Raw genomic sequence first — 15,935 nt, forward strand, 5'->3', positions numbered from 1 at the left:
TGGTTAGTACTTTTTAATGTATATCGTCCGAAGGCGAAAGGGAAGTCTTTGTGTTTGTCAAGTGTCCGGACACCCAGCCCCGATCACATATGAAGTCATTAGCATTACGATGATATAATTTCTTCTCTTTCTTTTGTTTGATTACCCCAGCTGGGCCATCACCCCTATGACATATCCAGCAGCGTTTGTATTCCAGGTGCCCAGTACTGCCTACCTCTCCATGGCATGCGGTAACATGCTTGTAGGCATCACCACAGTACTATCCACATACATTCTAGACTTCCTGGGCAGAGATGATGAGGTGAGTGTTCAAGATCTTTTTAGATAATAATAATAATAAAAATAATAATAGCTAGTTCTTATATAGCGCTTTTCAGGACTGCAGGCACTCTCAAAGCTCTTTACAGATATATATCATTACACCGGTCATCGGATTCATCCTCACCCGCACACAATGTATGCTTATTCTCCACTCCCTGTTTAGTTGGTTGTTTAGTTGGTTGATTGTTTATTTATTTGTCTGTCTGTGGTCTGTCTGTCTGTGGAAGGTGACAGATCTATTGACATCATAAAGAAGAAGGCTAAAGATAGAGAGGGATGGAGAAAGAACTCAAGAAGGCTCTGTTGTGTGGACCTGCCTTTTTTTAGAACACCTGACAAAGAGATAGGGGCCTGTCTGTATTTTTGGTTTTATGCTGATGGACATATACATGTACATGTATGATGTGTTGTAGGTGGAGGCTTCTTACATCATCATCTACTTGATATCATGTACTCAATGCCTCCAATCAGATAATCAAGACATACAGGCATTAGTATTGCAATTGCTTGTCACAAAGAAAGTACATGTATGATTTGTCCATCATACATGTGGAATTTCTGTTTTCCTCTACACTTTTTATAAATACTCTTTCTTTTAGCTTTGTTTAGTGCAAGCAGATGAAAAGCAAAATAGGATAGGAAATAAATCAATCTGCGACATTTATCCTTTTTTCAAAATACACATACATGAAGATGAATAAGATGCTAAAAAGTATGTATCGTCCCTTTGTACTCCCTGTCTTGTTGAATAAGCATGGAATTGGTTATTCTTTGTTTTAATATTGTACATACTGTAATTCAAGATGTTTTGTTCTTGTAATGTTTAAATCTTTTGATACAATTAATCTGTAGGATCTGTGCTATTATACATGTCTCCACACTAACTTTTTCAGAACTTTTTAGAGTTGGTATACTTGAGCCATACAAAAAAGTTTAAGATTTTTGGTTTTCAGAGGCGCCCTGGGGGTGTTTCATAAAGCTGTTCATAAAATTATGCATGACTTTACGAACAACTTGAATATGGAGTGCCAGATAGGATAGGATAGGATGAAGTTTTTCCTGATGTTTTAACAAAATGTGACTATATTTCCAATAAGGCTGCGACGGGTAGTCGAATGCTCGAGTACCCGCACGGTTGACAACTACTCGGTTACGATTTCTCGTACCCGAATATTCGGCCGGAAAAAAAAAAAATGTCCAGGCCCACGCTTACCCGTGCCAGGGAGAGCGACCGCCGCTGGCATGGTACCGTCGGTGAAAATGTTTCCCAACTCAAGCACTGTCAAACTCTCACCACTCAGAAACTGGGACCAAATGTCCAGATTTCTGTTTGGACTTGGAGGAAAATGGATTATTCTGCCATCTTTGGTTTTTAAAACAGCATTGTTTACTGTTATTATTCTTATTAAATCAGCGCCTTCAACTGCAACTCAAAGTAAAATTGCATGCGTTTTCGGCGAGGGACCTGGGAAACTGCTGAGTGGTATGGTAGTGGCAAAAAAAATTAAAAAAATCAACAAAAAAAAAAAAAAATCAAAAAATTAAAAAATATTCAAAAAAATTCAAAAAAATTATAAAAAAACATGGCGTCCGAATATTCGAGTATTCGCTTGTGAGCCTGGGAGTGTACTCTGGTACCTCATTACACTGTTGTGCACAGCCTTAATTTCCAATAACCTCAATTAAATTATGGCAAAATATATACTTTGCATTAAAAATGTTTGTTATAAGAATGTTAATCTACATCTGCACAGTTCAACTTTTAGTTGATGCAGTTAAAAAATGATTGAGCATCCCATTTGGCTTTTCATATTTAAGTCGTTCGTAAAGTCATGCATAACTTTACAAACAGCTTTATGAAACATCCCCCAGGTGTCCTAGGCACCTGTTAATGTCAAGCCCTGTGGTGTGCTTAATCTTTCATTCTATTCTTGTTGTTTGATTTCAGTATCTACAAAATGTGAATGAGGTTTTGAAGAAGGTGTTCCTGCTCTTCCCTCCATACTGTCTAGGGCGTGGCCTGATGGACATGGCGTCCAATCAACTCATGGCCGACGTACTCAGTGAATATACAGGTCAGTGTTGTGCACAATTGTTAATTTTATGTACACGTATAAAAAAAGTGCCTGGGGCTCCAATATATAGACACCATGCATTTTTTTTATGAAAAAAATAATACCCCTTAAAGGTCTCCCTTTACACAAAAAGCATTCTATAACACTTTCCGACATTGAAAATATGGTATCGACAAAGTGCTGTAGAGTGGAGAGTAAAGAAATAGGGAAATCAATTTATAAATCACTTTTTACAAACATTACATGGTTTATTACCTTCTGCACTAGAAGTATATTTACAATCTGCATTATAGAGATCAATTGTATTTCCCTGTATTTTACATGCATATTTATGTTTACTTCTGCATATATATGCAAAGAAGTTTCATATAGGGTCACACACCGATAGTACCGGTACTATTGAACTCTTTTAACTTTTGTAATTGAATATTCTTCCTCATTTGTACTTCTTCTTTTTGTTTTGTTTGTAGATTATGTTGCACCTGATCCATTGAAGTGGGCTCAGCTTGGCAAGAACCTCTTTGCTCTCTTTATTGAAGGTTTTGTTTTCTTCATTCTCACTCTCCTCATTGAGTATAGATTCTTCATCACACCCAGGTAAGCAGTGATAGCGGGAGTGGCTCTAGAATAATAATTGGGGGCTTTCAAGGTGTTTTCATTTTTGTTTTGTTTTTATGAGGGGGGCTGGGAGGGCTTTGGATTTCTTGTATTAATTTTCTACATGTGCCTCACAATTATTTGGGGGGGGGGGTAGAGTAATAATATCCAATGATATCTTGTTTAAGATAAAATTCTGATGTATATGGCCTGACTTTGAAAAATACAGATTGTTTTGTGTAGTTATGAATATAGTCTAAATTAATATACTTCTGATGGTATGTATTCATTCATTTTGTATCATTGTTCTTGTTGCCATGTCAGGCAAGTTACTCCTACACCTACCCTCTCTGAGCAAGATGACGATGACGTTCAAAGAGAGCGACAGAGGGTTCTCACAGGACGGGCAATGAATGATGTCATCCGCATTGAAAACCTCAGCAAAGTAAGATTCCACATTTTCTTATGTTAGATCCTAAATCCCCACTGCACTTCTTATAGCTACTTGCGCCCTCTATATAGCAAACAATGCCTTACCGGTGCCTGTTGGTCCCCATGATCCACTTTTTCCTATGTTAATTGAGAGCTAATTTGATGAGATAACCACATGTCAGTGATCTTGCCGGGAGGTCTAATCCCCCTGGCCAAACTAGTACAGACAGTCTTTAAGTTGAATGAGTTATATTAAGTGGAAATAACAACATAAATTTTGTGGTATGTAAGTCAAGTTCGTAGACAGTAATCAATTAAACAGATTATGAAACTTGCACTTGCTGTGTAACATGTTACATGTATGTATGTGTGTGTGTACCTATGTACAGTACGTCCATTACTAAGGGGTCCAAAAGAAAAAGTGGTCACAACCTTGGTGACAATTTTATAAACATCGTAAATATGTTGTAAATTTAGATTTTATATTCATGTTTTCATTTGTTCGTTTTATTTTTTCCTTTATTTGCCCCAACAGGCCAAAAGTTGTTCCAATAAAGTTTAAGATCAAAGTTCTAAGAGAGTTTTACCTAGTATGTTCTTTCACTGTCTCCCTCTCTTAATCTCTTTCACTGTATGTCCCCTTTTGTCTATTCCCCCCCCCCCCCCCCCCTCTCTCTCACATCAATCTGTCATATAGGTTTACAGTACTAGTCGAGGACCAATGACAGCAGTGGACAAAATGTGTGTGGGCATTCCAAAAGGAGAGGTAAGCCTTGCTTCATTTCTTCTATTCTGAATTTCAAAGACTTTAGCTTGAGGTAATTAAATGATTGTAAATTTGGTGATAGGGTCATCTTAATCATTATATTCATTTGATGAAAAGTTAAGTCCAGTATATTTTCTATAGTAAATAGTAATGTACATGTATAGGCATCATTTGATTGATTGTATTAACAAAAAAAATATCAGTATATTCATATTCGTAAATTTCTACTACCAAGACAAAATTATTAAAGGTTCCCTTTCTTTGTAAAGCGCTTAGAGACATTATATTAAGCGCTATATAAAAGCTAAAAATATTGAATATTTTTAAAGATCTATCCTAGTGACTAATTTATCCCTTTTTATGTGCATTTTATTCTGCAGTGCTTTGGTCTATTGGGTGTCAATGGAGCTGGCAAGACAACCACCTTCAAGATGCTAACGGGTGATACCAGCGTAACCAGTGGGACCGCTCACATCACTTCATACAGTATCCTGGATGCTATGCAGGATGTGAACAGGTCTATGGGTTATTGCCCTCAGTTCGATGCTCTGGATGAACTCATGACCGGTCAAGAACATCTGGAGTTCTACGCAAGGGTCAGGGGGGTCATCGAGGAGGAGATCCCGAAGGTAGGTCAAGTTCAAATCCCGGAACGGAGCAGTGATTGATTTGACCTTCAAGAATGGCACTTCTTAAATGTATCTATCTTTTTTAATTTTCTAGTGTCTGTTAATGCACAGAAAATTCTCCCATTAGAAGCAGTTTTAATTATCGGTAGTCAAATATTTGACCCTTTTAAACGGGAATTGAAACTCTCTGTCACCTGCAGAATTGTATTGTATCCATGATGACTGATAAATGTTTATTTGGACTTTGAAACTGCAGCACACATTTTGTAACTATTTATCATCTAGAAATTTTTGTTTCTACTGCTCATGGTTCATTATCCTCTATCTGGAATCAGTTTCCACAAGATATTTGCAATATTTCAGCTGTAGATTTTTTTGAAGATTCTCTAAAAACTCAATTATTCCCATTGCTTTCCAGTAGATTTACTGTTATATCATAAGTTTTTCCATTGTTTTAATGGTCCTACTTTTTTTCTCCATTGTGCCTTAATGAGCACAGTAATATTGATCTGGTTCAATATCCACTAAAGTCTCAAATTCTATTGTAAATCTTTGATCATGAAACACCAGGTAGCTGACTGGGGTATCCGCAAGCTTGGTCTGACGGAGTACAGGGACCGTTCTGCAGGGACGTACAGCGGAGGTAACAAGAGGAAGCTCTCTACTGCCATCGCTCTGATCGGAAACCCACCTGTTATATTCCTGGTAAGTCAGATGATGGTAGTGATTTAGTTTGGATATATGTTGATGCAATCATCAGATATATATTACTGCATTACCCAATGGTTCCATGGAGGGCCATGTGAAATTTTCTTAGGTGACAAGGACTCGAAAATTGCTATTTTAAACAAAATCCACTGATAATTATTTACTGAGAAGTGAAAACATGCATATTTTGTTGTCATATTTTGCAATGTAATATAGCTGGTTTTAGCTTTACACTTGTTAGCCGTTCATGGTGCATTTTTAGAAAACATGTTTATCAGCTACCTTGATAGATCGAGATAACTTTAGACAAAAAAGTGATTTGAACCTAGAATTTCCTTATTGAAAATCAGTGTACCACGGTAACTCTTCTTCTGTATACTACAATTCATCCTCCGCCTCCCCCTTTCAAATTCTGTGTTTATCGATTGTCTTTTCTTTCTCTGATGTCCTAGGATGAGCCGACTACAGGGATGGACCCCAAGTCTAGGAGGTTCCTCTGGAACTGTATCACAAGTATAGTCAAGGAAGGCAGATCAGTGGTCCTCACCTCACACAGGTACTATATTTACTACCTCTGCCTTTCTCATATCACCTGATACTCATACATGTATCACCTGACAGTTTTTACCTCATGTGGAATCTACAAATCATGTGACTTTTTTGTTCTTCCCACAGACAAATTAAAAATTATTGTCCACAAATCACTTACAAAAATACATGCTTATACAGTTCATTCTTAAAGAGGGCAATACATACACTGTAACATAAGACAGCATACCTTTAAATATCTTTCTGTCTTAGTGTTTTGTATGAAATGGTAATTTTCTGCTTTTAGATGATCTCAGCAGATGTGAATAAGAAGACACATACTCATTGCCTGAATCGTTTAAAAAGATACTAATATAGCAAGTCAATAAGGTTTATATTCAAACGAATTGGAAGAAATATATTACCTCTCTTTTATGTGTTTTGTTTGTTTGTTTATTTGTTTATTTTTTTGTTTGTTTGTTTATAGCATGGAGGAGTGTGAAGCTCTATGTACCAGGCTAGCTATCATGGTCAATGGTAAATTCAAATGTCTAGGGAGCACTCAACATCTCAAAAATAAGTAAGTATTTCATCACATTTAAATTTATATATTCATCTTAACGTACAAATTTCAATTGCCAATGTGTATATTTTCGGATATATTTTAAAGGCGAGTCAGTACGTTTACTTGGCAAATTGTTTAATTATGTTATACAAATGTGTGGTTTCTTTTCATTGTTAAAAAGGACGAAAGTTGTATGGGCTATTGCTTGAAGGTTAGATCAAAAAGGTTGAAACTTGCATGTCCAGGGACCCGTTTTACAAAGCCTTTTTTCAATGACAAATGACAAAGGTCAGTGACAAATCTGCTGATAACCAATCAGAAGCAAGGATTTCACTAGCTTGGGGCCCTGATTATGAGACTTAAGTCTCTGTGCTAATGCTCTTCAAAATATTTATTACTTCTGAATTGAAATGCACATTAAAATCATAGCCGAGATTCCATGTATATTTTGGCATCCAAAGTACAAATTAGTCCATTCAACTCAAATTAAAACTAATAATTTCACTTCAATCTCTCCTTACCAAGATTCGGTGATGGTTACACCCTCACCATACGGCTGGGAGGGGAAGTCCCGCAGACTGCTGCCCTCATTGACTTCATGGAGGTGGAGTTCCCGAGCGCCAACCTACGAGAGCAGCACTTCAACATGCTAGAATTCCAGCTCTCATCCTCAGACACCATCCTCTCCAAAGTCTTCCAGTATCTTGAGGATAAGAGGTCAAGGTTCAATATCGAGGATTACTCGGTCAGCCAGACCACGTTAGACCAGGTGAGTAGTCTCCAGGCATAGATCTTTGAAAGGGTGTGCACGATAGTGGAGGGTTTGGAGCTAGGAAGGCTGAAGACTAATTTTTATATTAGCCCTGTGTTGAAATAATAATTATATTTGTAACTGTTTCTTATAAAGCACTTTCCCAGTTTCATCTGACCAAAGCACTTACAGTATTGGTATTACTCCGGTCACTGGATTCAATTACTATTCCATAAGTTACAGTGCACCTTCTCCACTCCCTGTGGAGCATTCCAGCTAGTGGCTATTTTATGTGCAAGTTAATCATATTGACCTTTGCATCCTACCGGGTCTTATCTTTTCAGGTATTCATCAACTTTGCCAGCCAACAGAGGACTGGAGATGAGACTACGGTGGAGTTGACTCTGTTCCCACCTGCAGCTAATAACGTCCAAGCTAACAATAGAGTAGCGCTTTCTACAGGTGAGAACCCAAACATATTAGTGATCTTTTGATTTGAATGGTGCTTGTGTGCAGGATTTCAAATTCAAACCACAGTGCTTGTACAAGCCACATTTAATACCAGATACAGGCTTGAATTTGATTTTTGAAAGATAGGAAGCATAATTATGATGTTATCAACCTCTTGTTAATGTTGTATGGGAATTCTGAGTCGGAGAAGAAAAAGAAACATCAATCAACATATATGTTTACACATGTATAATTCAAGAATTCTGAACGGGAAGTCTTCAAAGTAAATAGAAGACTCTTTAGATTTCAACCGTTCAAACTTCCCTCAGATGAAGCATTCCATGGATTTCTCAACTTTCTATATGAGAGGAATGAATACCTTGCAACATGTACATGCTGATATGTATGTGCCTGGACGTGGTTTGATAATCATTGCCTTTAATAACTTATACATATATGTTTTATTTCTTTGTTCTCACAGATGGAGCTTCAGCCCGTTACATTCCAACACCTCATGAGCTGACCAGTATTAATAGCAACGATGTCCCTCTCCAACCAAAGAACACCAACATGAGACATCAACGACAACGTAGCGGTCAGCTAGACAAGGTCACGGTCAACTCCCTCTTCTCTACCCCGCCCCCTCAAGCTATGGCCGCCTCGTCGCCCGTAGCAACCGCACATCCTCAGAACACCAATAAGATTATGACGCAATATTCAGGCTACAACAACCCGATGTACGACAGCAACGGCCCACCGACAGAACCGGTACTCAGGTTCGCATCGGCCGACTCGGGTGTAACACGTGAGGGCGGGCTTCAGATGGATGAAATCGATCTATCATCTCAGTGTTAAAATATAACGACTTATTTAAAGCATTAGCGCCTTGACTTTCTGAACACCTAATGGTGTGTGACTGAGTACTACTGTAGAATTCTTATTGACTTTCGCAGCCGAGAGTTGGCTCTTTCAGAAAGATTGGGAGTTTTATTCACCTGTATCACAGACATTGTGCCAACTTGACTTTGTTAGATATGCTCTTTGCTTCTAGTATGCGTAGCCCATCATTCTGTTGCATGATTTCTGCCTCCTAGCTCTTTCTGCAGGAAACCATTACTTTCTATTTTTATATGACTAATGCTACTATCATTCGTCTTCACTGCAATATTCTTTTTTAAATGAATATTTAATCGTAACTTGCAGGTGCAATGTGTCTGTATGCACGTTTGTTTGCATTACATTTTGTTTTATCACTACATGTGCAGCAAAGTGTGACGAGCGAAGCACTGAAAGAACTTTGAATAGAGCATGAAAATGTATATTTTACCTTATGAATTTGATATTGTTGTCTTTTGAAACCAGAATACCACCATTTATCATATCATCACTTTAATTTCTTCCACATCAAAATGGTATTTATTATGAGTCAGCTGTATTCATGCGCAATGGAATGTATGTATAAATGGATTTAGATTTTGACAGATGTCATATCATTTTTATCTGATGCGTTTTAATGCTGCTTTCTCAAAAGCCTGAACGTGCTGCATACAGATGTACAATCTTTACAATATCTAATATCTCTTTTAGTAGTTGGGACACTACCTTTCCTGCTACCAAAGCTCTTCATTATCAGGTATCATAAATTATCAGTTTGGACCGAATTACCCAGTATTAAAAAGCCAATGTGATTCTTATTATCCATTCCAATTTGATCATCAACATTTTTTTTCTTCCAATTACTTGCTAAAGCACACTGTATGATCAATCTGTACAATAGCAAAATTAAGGTGTAATTAATTATGATGGATCATGGCGAGTACATTGATCCTGTATGAAATTCTACATTCAAATCTAGCTTGTTGAACACTCAAGACTCATGCCTTCTTGATTCTTCTATCATTCCACAAAATTGGCCGATGTTAGGCTTGAATTTAGTCCTCAGGTACCGGTATTCAAATTTTGACCAAATCTTTTATCTGAATATCTTAATTACTCAGGAAATATTAGATAATGCCCTATTAGGTTTGTATTATTAAAAAGTTAATTCATACTTGTACTCTAGGACTAAGTTTTATTTAGATCCCAGAAACTGTTTCTTTTCTCTTGATTTTAGCTGATGAATAGCAAGTTACCAGCATTTCTAAATTGCTGCAAAATTTATATCCTTTGTGAGTGATTCATCACAGATAGCAATGATCTTTGGCCTGAATTTGGAGTTCCTTTCAGACCCATGTATGATCCCTGAAATTCTTCTTGGACAGAAAATAAAAATACAAAATGGTGAAAAAATTCAATACATTTTTATTTTGCGCTTACAAAATTAAATATTATCTTTAAAGTCTATCTGTACTAGTTTGGCCATGAGAGATTAAACCTCCCTGCATGGTCACTGACAGGTGGTTAACTTATCAAATCAGCTCTCAATTAGCATAAGAAACACGGGATCTTCGGCTACCGCTTAGGCATTCTTTGTTACGTAGAGGGCGCAAGTAGCTACAAGTAGTGCAGTCCCCCTTTAAAAGAGCAATTGTGGTGATGATTTCAAATGATATGAGGGCAAGCACTACACTACTACAGTATATCTAGCTCATATGTACAGTTGAGCAAATAGTTGATAAACTATGTTATATGTTAGTCTATTTAATGAACTATTACATATTGTGAGATCTCATGAATTGACAGCTGCGACAAAGTCTTTCTTTCATCGTGATTGATTGGTAGTGTGTGTATTTGCAGTCTGCTTCAACTTGTGCTGCACTGGAATACCAAAATGCTGTACATAGAAATGAGCAGTGCACTGATATGGTTTTAAGGTTACAATAAATATACATACTTATCTTTGCTAAACATAAATCTCAGTTGTAAGATTATTTTGCTTGTAATATTCTTTCAGCGATATCATGGTTTTAAAATCCACTCGATCTTCTGCAGGCGCTTACTTGTGTGTAGAGTCTTGGCGTTGTAAAGCAGAGACCATTGTATGTGAAGAGCTACTGTCACGGAGTGAACGGTGGTTTTCTATTTCACGATAATGCCATATTTGTATTTACAAGAACATTTTCACAAAAGGACATTTCATTGTCTTGTCTGCCTCTGTGTGATAGCTTTTTAACTCGTTCATGGTTTTATCTACCGCAATGTTTATTGACATCGAGGATGCTTTTATTTTGTATATAAATAATCTGAAATCATGTATAGCATTCTACTGAATGTCATCTCATGGAGAGTGAACTAAGAGGTTTTGCTTCATTATTGAAAGTAATGGCATTGTTATTTTCTTTCAAATGAGGGAAATAATTGTAATCATTACTATTTTTTAATATATAATTTTTTTTGTTCCAACTCTATCAATCATGGCAATATAATGATATGCCTTCGTAATTACATTTACTACTCTGTCTGTTGATGGTATCTCTAATACCCACCTGCCGTTGTCATACATGTACACGTATCCTGTGAAATACTTGAAGTATTATAAGTATGATTAGGACAGGGACATGTATATTTATGTGAAACATGTACGCTCATTGTGTATCAGGACCCTCCATCATAAAGCATGTGCTAAATACCAACTGACCATATTGCAGTATAACCAAATAAGTGTGTTGATACGAGACCCTGAAGCTTTAAATGTCAATTTAAGGTACGAAATATGTGCAAATGTGTTCAGAGAAGTGTAGCAGCGTCTTCAAATAAGGTAGTTTGAGAATGATCTTGTAATCACGGCGTGTACATATTCTGTGAACGATCACAGTGGTATTTAATGAATGCTGATTACTTGAATGTGTAGCAGTACTTTGTAGGTGAATGTTTGTATTGTATTTATTAAGATTTCAAATGTTATCATGTGTGGATAACGTTTAAGATTGTGTACCTTGATTGCAATGGAAATTCATGATAAAGGGACTTGGAGATAGATGTCCGTCTTTTTCAAATATTAGTTTTTCTGTCTTTACAGAATTTTATTTTTCGTAGCTCTATTGAGATTTCTGTTAGTGGAACATGTCTGATGTAGCAAATGTTGGAATTAATCTCTAGCGGCCGCAGCCTGTGCAAAGTCTAATTGGCAACCTTTTATTCATATTTTCTAAATGCTTCACCATTGTCTGTTCCTTGTTGATAGGGCAGGCAATGTGGCCCATTTTTGCAAAATTTGCCAAGGTAATTTTTACCATCAGATTTAAATTTAGCAGACATCTGGCTCGAGTGAACTACAAGTGGATTTTTTTTCTTCTTCATTTTGACAATTAGTATTTTCTTATTTTTGTTATGTTATTGAGAACTCTTTTTTAAATGTTATTTAAATAGTTATTTGTCATAAAGAATATTGCATGACATGGGTCGTCACCACTTCGACGTTTGTGCAATTTTTATGACTAATGAGATTGCTTATACGGTAATGAAACAAGCAAATTAATTTTTCGCAACAGGAAATTCCAAGCTTAATGTATATGTGTGTAATATTAGTTTGAAAAAAGTGATATTTTTGATAAATGATTGAAATTACTAGAAGAGTCTGCTGGACAGAATGAATCAGGAATGGTCGTTAATCGATTATTCAACTTCACCATGAACATTTTTAATGTGTTTTAGTGTTTAAGGGACACAATTATGTCTATACCATAAAGCGTTATAATGAGTAATGTAACAATGAAGCAAATGTGCATGTACATCATATTTAATTTTATGTAGCTTTTAATATATATTATCTGTGAAGAACAGAAAGTACTTCACTAGATTTAATTTTTTTTTTTTTTAAATATGTAAAATAGTTGCTGTAGAAAAACTTTTAAAACTCAAGATTGTAATATTATATATAAGACATAGACATAAATCTTTATAATATGATAGTAAATGCAAGTTATATACATGAAATAGGTAGTGCTTTGTAATGGCTAAATGCCTGACAGTTATTTTCTGTAGATTTTCTTCAGCATGCACATAATGATTACTGTATACTACTCTGCAAGTACATGTACAATCAAACCTGTCTACTAAGGCCACTCAAGTGAAACAAAGAAAGTGGTCACTGTAGACAGGTGGCCTTTCTGAACAGGTTCTACAATACCCATTTCTTTCTCAACTGAGACAAAATGCATAGCCATAACAGAAGGGTGGCCTTTATGGAGAAGTGGTCCCTAAGACAGGTTTGACTGTATCTGTGTAATGTTGTAAGCCATTAGGACATTATTTTCTCAACCATTATGGATTATAACAATGTCATAGGAAGAATATTTGACTTTCGCATGGCCTTTATAGTAGGAATGTTATTCATCTCCATCTATATCTCTTACAATTTACAATCATAATGTGCTGTTTACGAGATACTTGTTTAGCAATTACCAAGATAAAATGCTATCCCACTTATTACTGCTGAATCAAGATGGTGATATGCAAGCATACTGTATTCCTATAAGTGATCAAGTGCATAAAAGCTTACTATTGCCCAAATTCTATATTGATAAATCTAGCCAAACTACATTCTTATAACAAAGCTTTAATCTGTGTTATAGAAACTGAGTGTAATGGATATATTCGATCAGTTTTGGGCACTTTTTACTATTTTCATGTACGAAAAATCTTTTCTTGCAATATAAACAAGTGAAATTTTGCCATGTAGTGTAATAGGAGTGATGCATATATGCTTATCTATCTTCCTTCTATTAGCTTGGAGTGTATTAGGCATTTTAGAGTGATAGGTATCATGTTTTGTGTAGAGAATATAATGTGTGAGTCTGTGTTTAATGCTTGGAACAATTCCTTCAACATTTCAAGCAAAAACCCTCACTGTAAATCTCTGTTGCATGTATTCTCTTATTACCTAAGTGTACTTCTTGTATCTTTCTTCATATACGCCACTGTGGAACCGTGCAGATATTTCTTTTTGTTATCTTTCATTGTGTGTTCATCCGCAGTGAATGGATTACTACATGTAAGCCTAATAAAACAAAAGTTATTGCCTTGTCAAACAAGTGAGTTTCTAATGATATGTTATTTTTCCCGCTGTTATGAGTATAGTTGAGGTTGATCCTCTGCCGTATCCGGACACCTACCCCCCAGATAATCACCTCTAGGACAACTACCCCCTAGGGTAACCACCCATTAGGATGACTACCCCCCCCCCCCCCCTAGGACACCTACCCCCTGAACAACTACCCCCTAGGATAACTTCCCCCTAGGGCAACCACCCATTAGGATGACTACGGTACCCCCTAGGACACCTACCCCCGGACAACTACCCCCTACACTCTTATTTCCACGGCATCAAATTTCACTCTAAATGGCGTCAGCTGGGAGTCAACTCTATTCCTAGTTAAAGTGACACGAAAAAGGAGTCATCTTGACTCTGAATTGAGTCAATTCTCAGCTGATGCCACACAATCAGAGTCAAATTGATTCGGAATCCATGTCACTTTAACTAGGAATAGAGTTGACTCCCAGCTGACGCCATTTAGAGTGAAATTTGACGCCGTGGAAATAAGAGTGTAGGTCAACTACCCCCTAGGACAACTTCCCCCAGACATCTACTCCCTAGGACAACTACCCCCCCCCCCCCCCAGACATCTACCCCCCAGACAAATTCCCCCTAGGATAGTTGTCCTAGAGGAAGGTTGTCGTAGGGGTAGTTGTCCAGGGACCTAGGGGTAGGTGTCCTTGAACCATGCATCCTCTGCACAGACTTAATGTTTAGTAGTAAAAATTACCTTTTACTCATGATTTTTTTTTATATGATTACGATATGACTTTGTGCTTTGATCAAAAGAGTGTGAGGGGGAGAGAAAGACTGAGAGATGGGGAGGGAAGGAGAAAGAGTAAAAGGGGAAGGGAGAAAGTGAAAGGGGAAGAGATAGAGGGAGAAAAGGAGATGATTAGGTAGAGAGAGAATTTGTGATTTGATCAAAAGAGTGTGAGGGGGAGAGAAAGATTGAGAGATGGTGACAGAAGGAGAAAGAGTGAAATGGGAAAAGAAAAAGAGAGGAGATGGGGCCCGGGTAGTGCTGAGAGGATGTAAACTACATCTTTGAAGGCAATGCCTTTCCCATGGAAGAAATTATACATGGATGGAGACTTTATGCAGGGCGTACGCAGGGGGGGGGGGGGGTTTGGGGGTTCAAACCCCCCCCCCCTTTGGTATTTTTATGTGTGTAAACCCCCTAAAAAAAAAAAAAAAACCCCCCCCCCCCCCCCCCCCTTTTGGTTTTTTTTTTTTTTTTTTTTTTTTTTTTTTTAATTAGACTATTAAAAAAAATTTAAAAAATAAAAAAAAATAAAAAATTATACCCACGGTTAACCTAAAAAAGGTGACCTTACCCCCCCCCCCCCCAACGAAGAAAAATGTCAAATTTTGAAATTTCGAGACCAAAAAAAAAAAAAAAGTGTCCGCTTGCCCCCCCCCCCCACTGAGCGACTTTTCGGCTGGCTGAGTCGTTGCGATTTTTTTTGGACTCCAAAAAAAAGAAAAAAAAGTGACCGCTTACCCCCCCCCCCCCCCCCCCCCCCCCCCCCCCCCCCCCCACTGAGCGACTTTTCGGCTGGCTGAGTCGTAGCGATTTTTTTTTTGGACTCCCAAAAAAAAAAAAAGTAATTTCTGTAGCCTCAATCTACGAATTGTAAGCCTACCTACTTTTGAAACAATTTGTCACCTTCCGGCGTTCGATATCCAAAATTGTTGTGAATATATCACCAACTGGATTTATTTATTCTTAACAGTGATGAAACAATAAAGAGCTCTTCTATAAATGAAAAATCTGGTTGGTTGACTTTCCGAAATGCTGTGTTTACTTATTGGCCTTATTACAAAAATGACAAGATATATAGTTTGCACATTTGGACTTTTGAACATAATCAGTGAACATTTTGAATAAGCTCACGACAATTTTAACAAATTGTAGTAAAGCAACATGAATTAGGCCCAATTAAATTGGTTCGCCAACTCTATTATATTGTCTCGTAAATAGCAAAATGATTCTATGCCAAAATGCAAATTGTTTGTTGTTGTTGTTCATAATCACATCTTCCATTAGTAGAAAGAATTTGCCCCAAATTCCCTATGATGCTTTTTTTCATAACGAACAAAGTAAAGCTAGAGTCTATATTTTCGAAATAGACTGAT

At 37.0% G+C, this 15,935-nt stretch overlaps 1 protein-coding gene across 1 annotated transcript in view; it reads left to right on the forward strand.

Annotated features, from left to right (window-relative positions):
• The window catches only part of LOC589328 (phospholipid-transporting ATPase ABCA1), a 75,517-nt gene extending 65,423 nt beyond the window's left edge, over nucleotides 1-10,094 (forward strand). The window contains exons 42-53 of the mRNA XM_030996815.1: nucleotides 151-301; nucleotides 2,270-2,396; nucleotides 2,867-2,993; nucleotides 3,318-3,438; nucleotides 4,123-4,191; nucleotides 4,572-4,820; nucleotides 5,391-5,525; nucleotides 5,981-6,084; nucleotides 6,544-6,636; nucleotides 7,147-7,390; nucleotides 7,717-7,834; nucleotides 8,304-10,094. Coding sequence (XP_030852675.1) covers nucleotides 151-301; nucleotides 2,270-2,396; nucleotides 2,867-2,993; nucleotides 3,318-3,438; nucleotides 4,123-4,191; nucleotides 4,572-4,820; nucleotides 5,391-5,525; nucleotides 5,981-6,084; nucleotides 6,544-6,636; nucleotides 7,147-7,390; nucleotides 7,717-7,834; nucleotides 8,304-8,677 — 1,912 coding nt within the window. The 3' untranslated portion in view covers nucleotides 8,678-10,094. The remainder of the gene's footprint in view (nucleotides 1-150; nucleotides 302-2,269; nucleotides 2,397-2,866; nucleotides 2,994-3,317; nucleotides 3,439-4,122; nucleotides 4,192-4,571; nucleotides 4,821-5,390; nucleotides 5,526-5,980; nucleotides 6,085-6,543; nucleotides 6,637-7,146; nucleotides 7,391-7,716; nucleotides 7,835-8,303) is intronic.
• Nucleotides 10,095-15,935: the final 5,841 nt, after the last annotated feature.

The sequence above is a fragment of the Strongylocentrotus purpuratus genome, unplaced genomic scaffold (genome assembly GCF_000002235.5).
Source record: "Strongylocentrotus purpuratus isolate Spur 01 unplaced genomic scaffold, Spur_5.0 spur5_scaffold_3, whole genome shotgun sequence".
Lineage (NCBI taxonomy): Eukaryota > Metazoa > Echinodermata > Echinoidea > Camarodonta > Strongylocentrotidae > Strongylocentrotus > Strongylocentrotus purpuratus.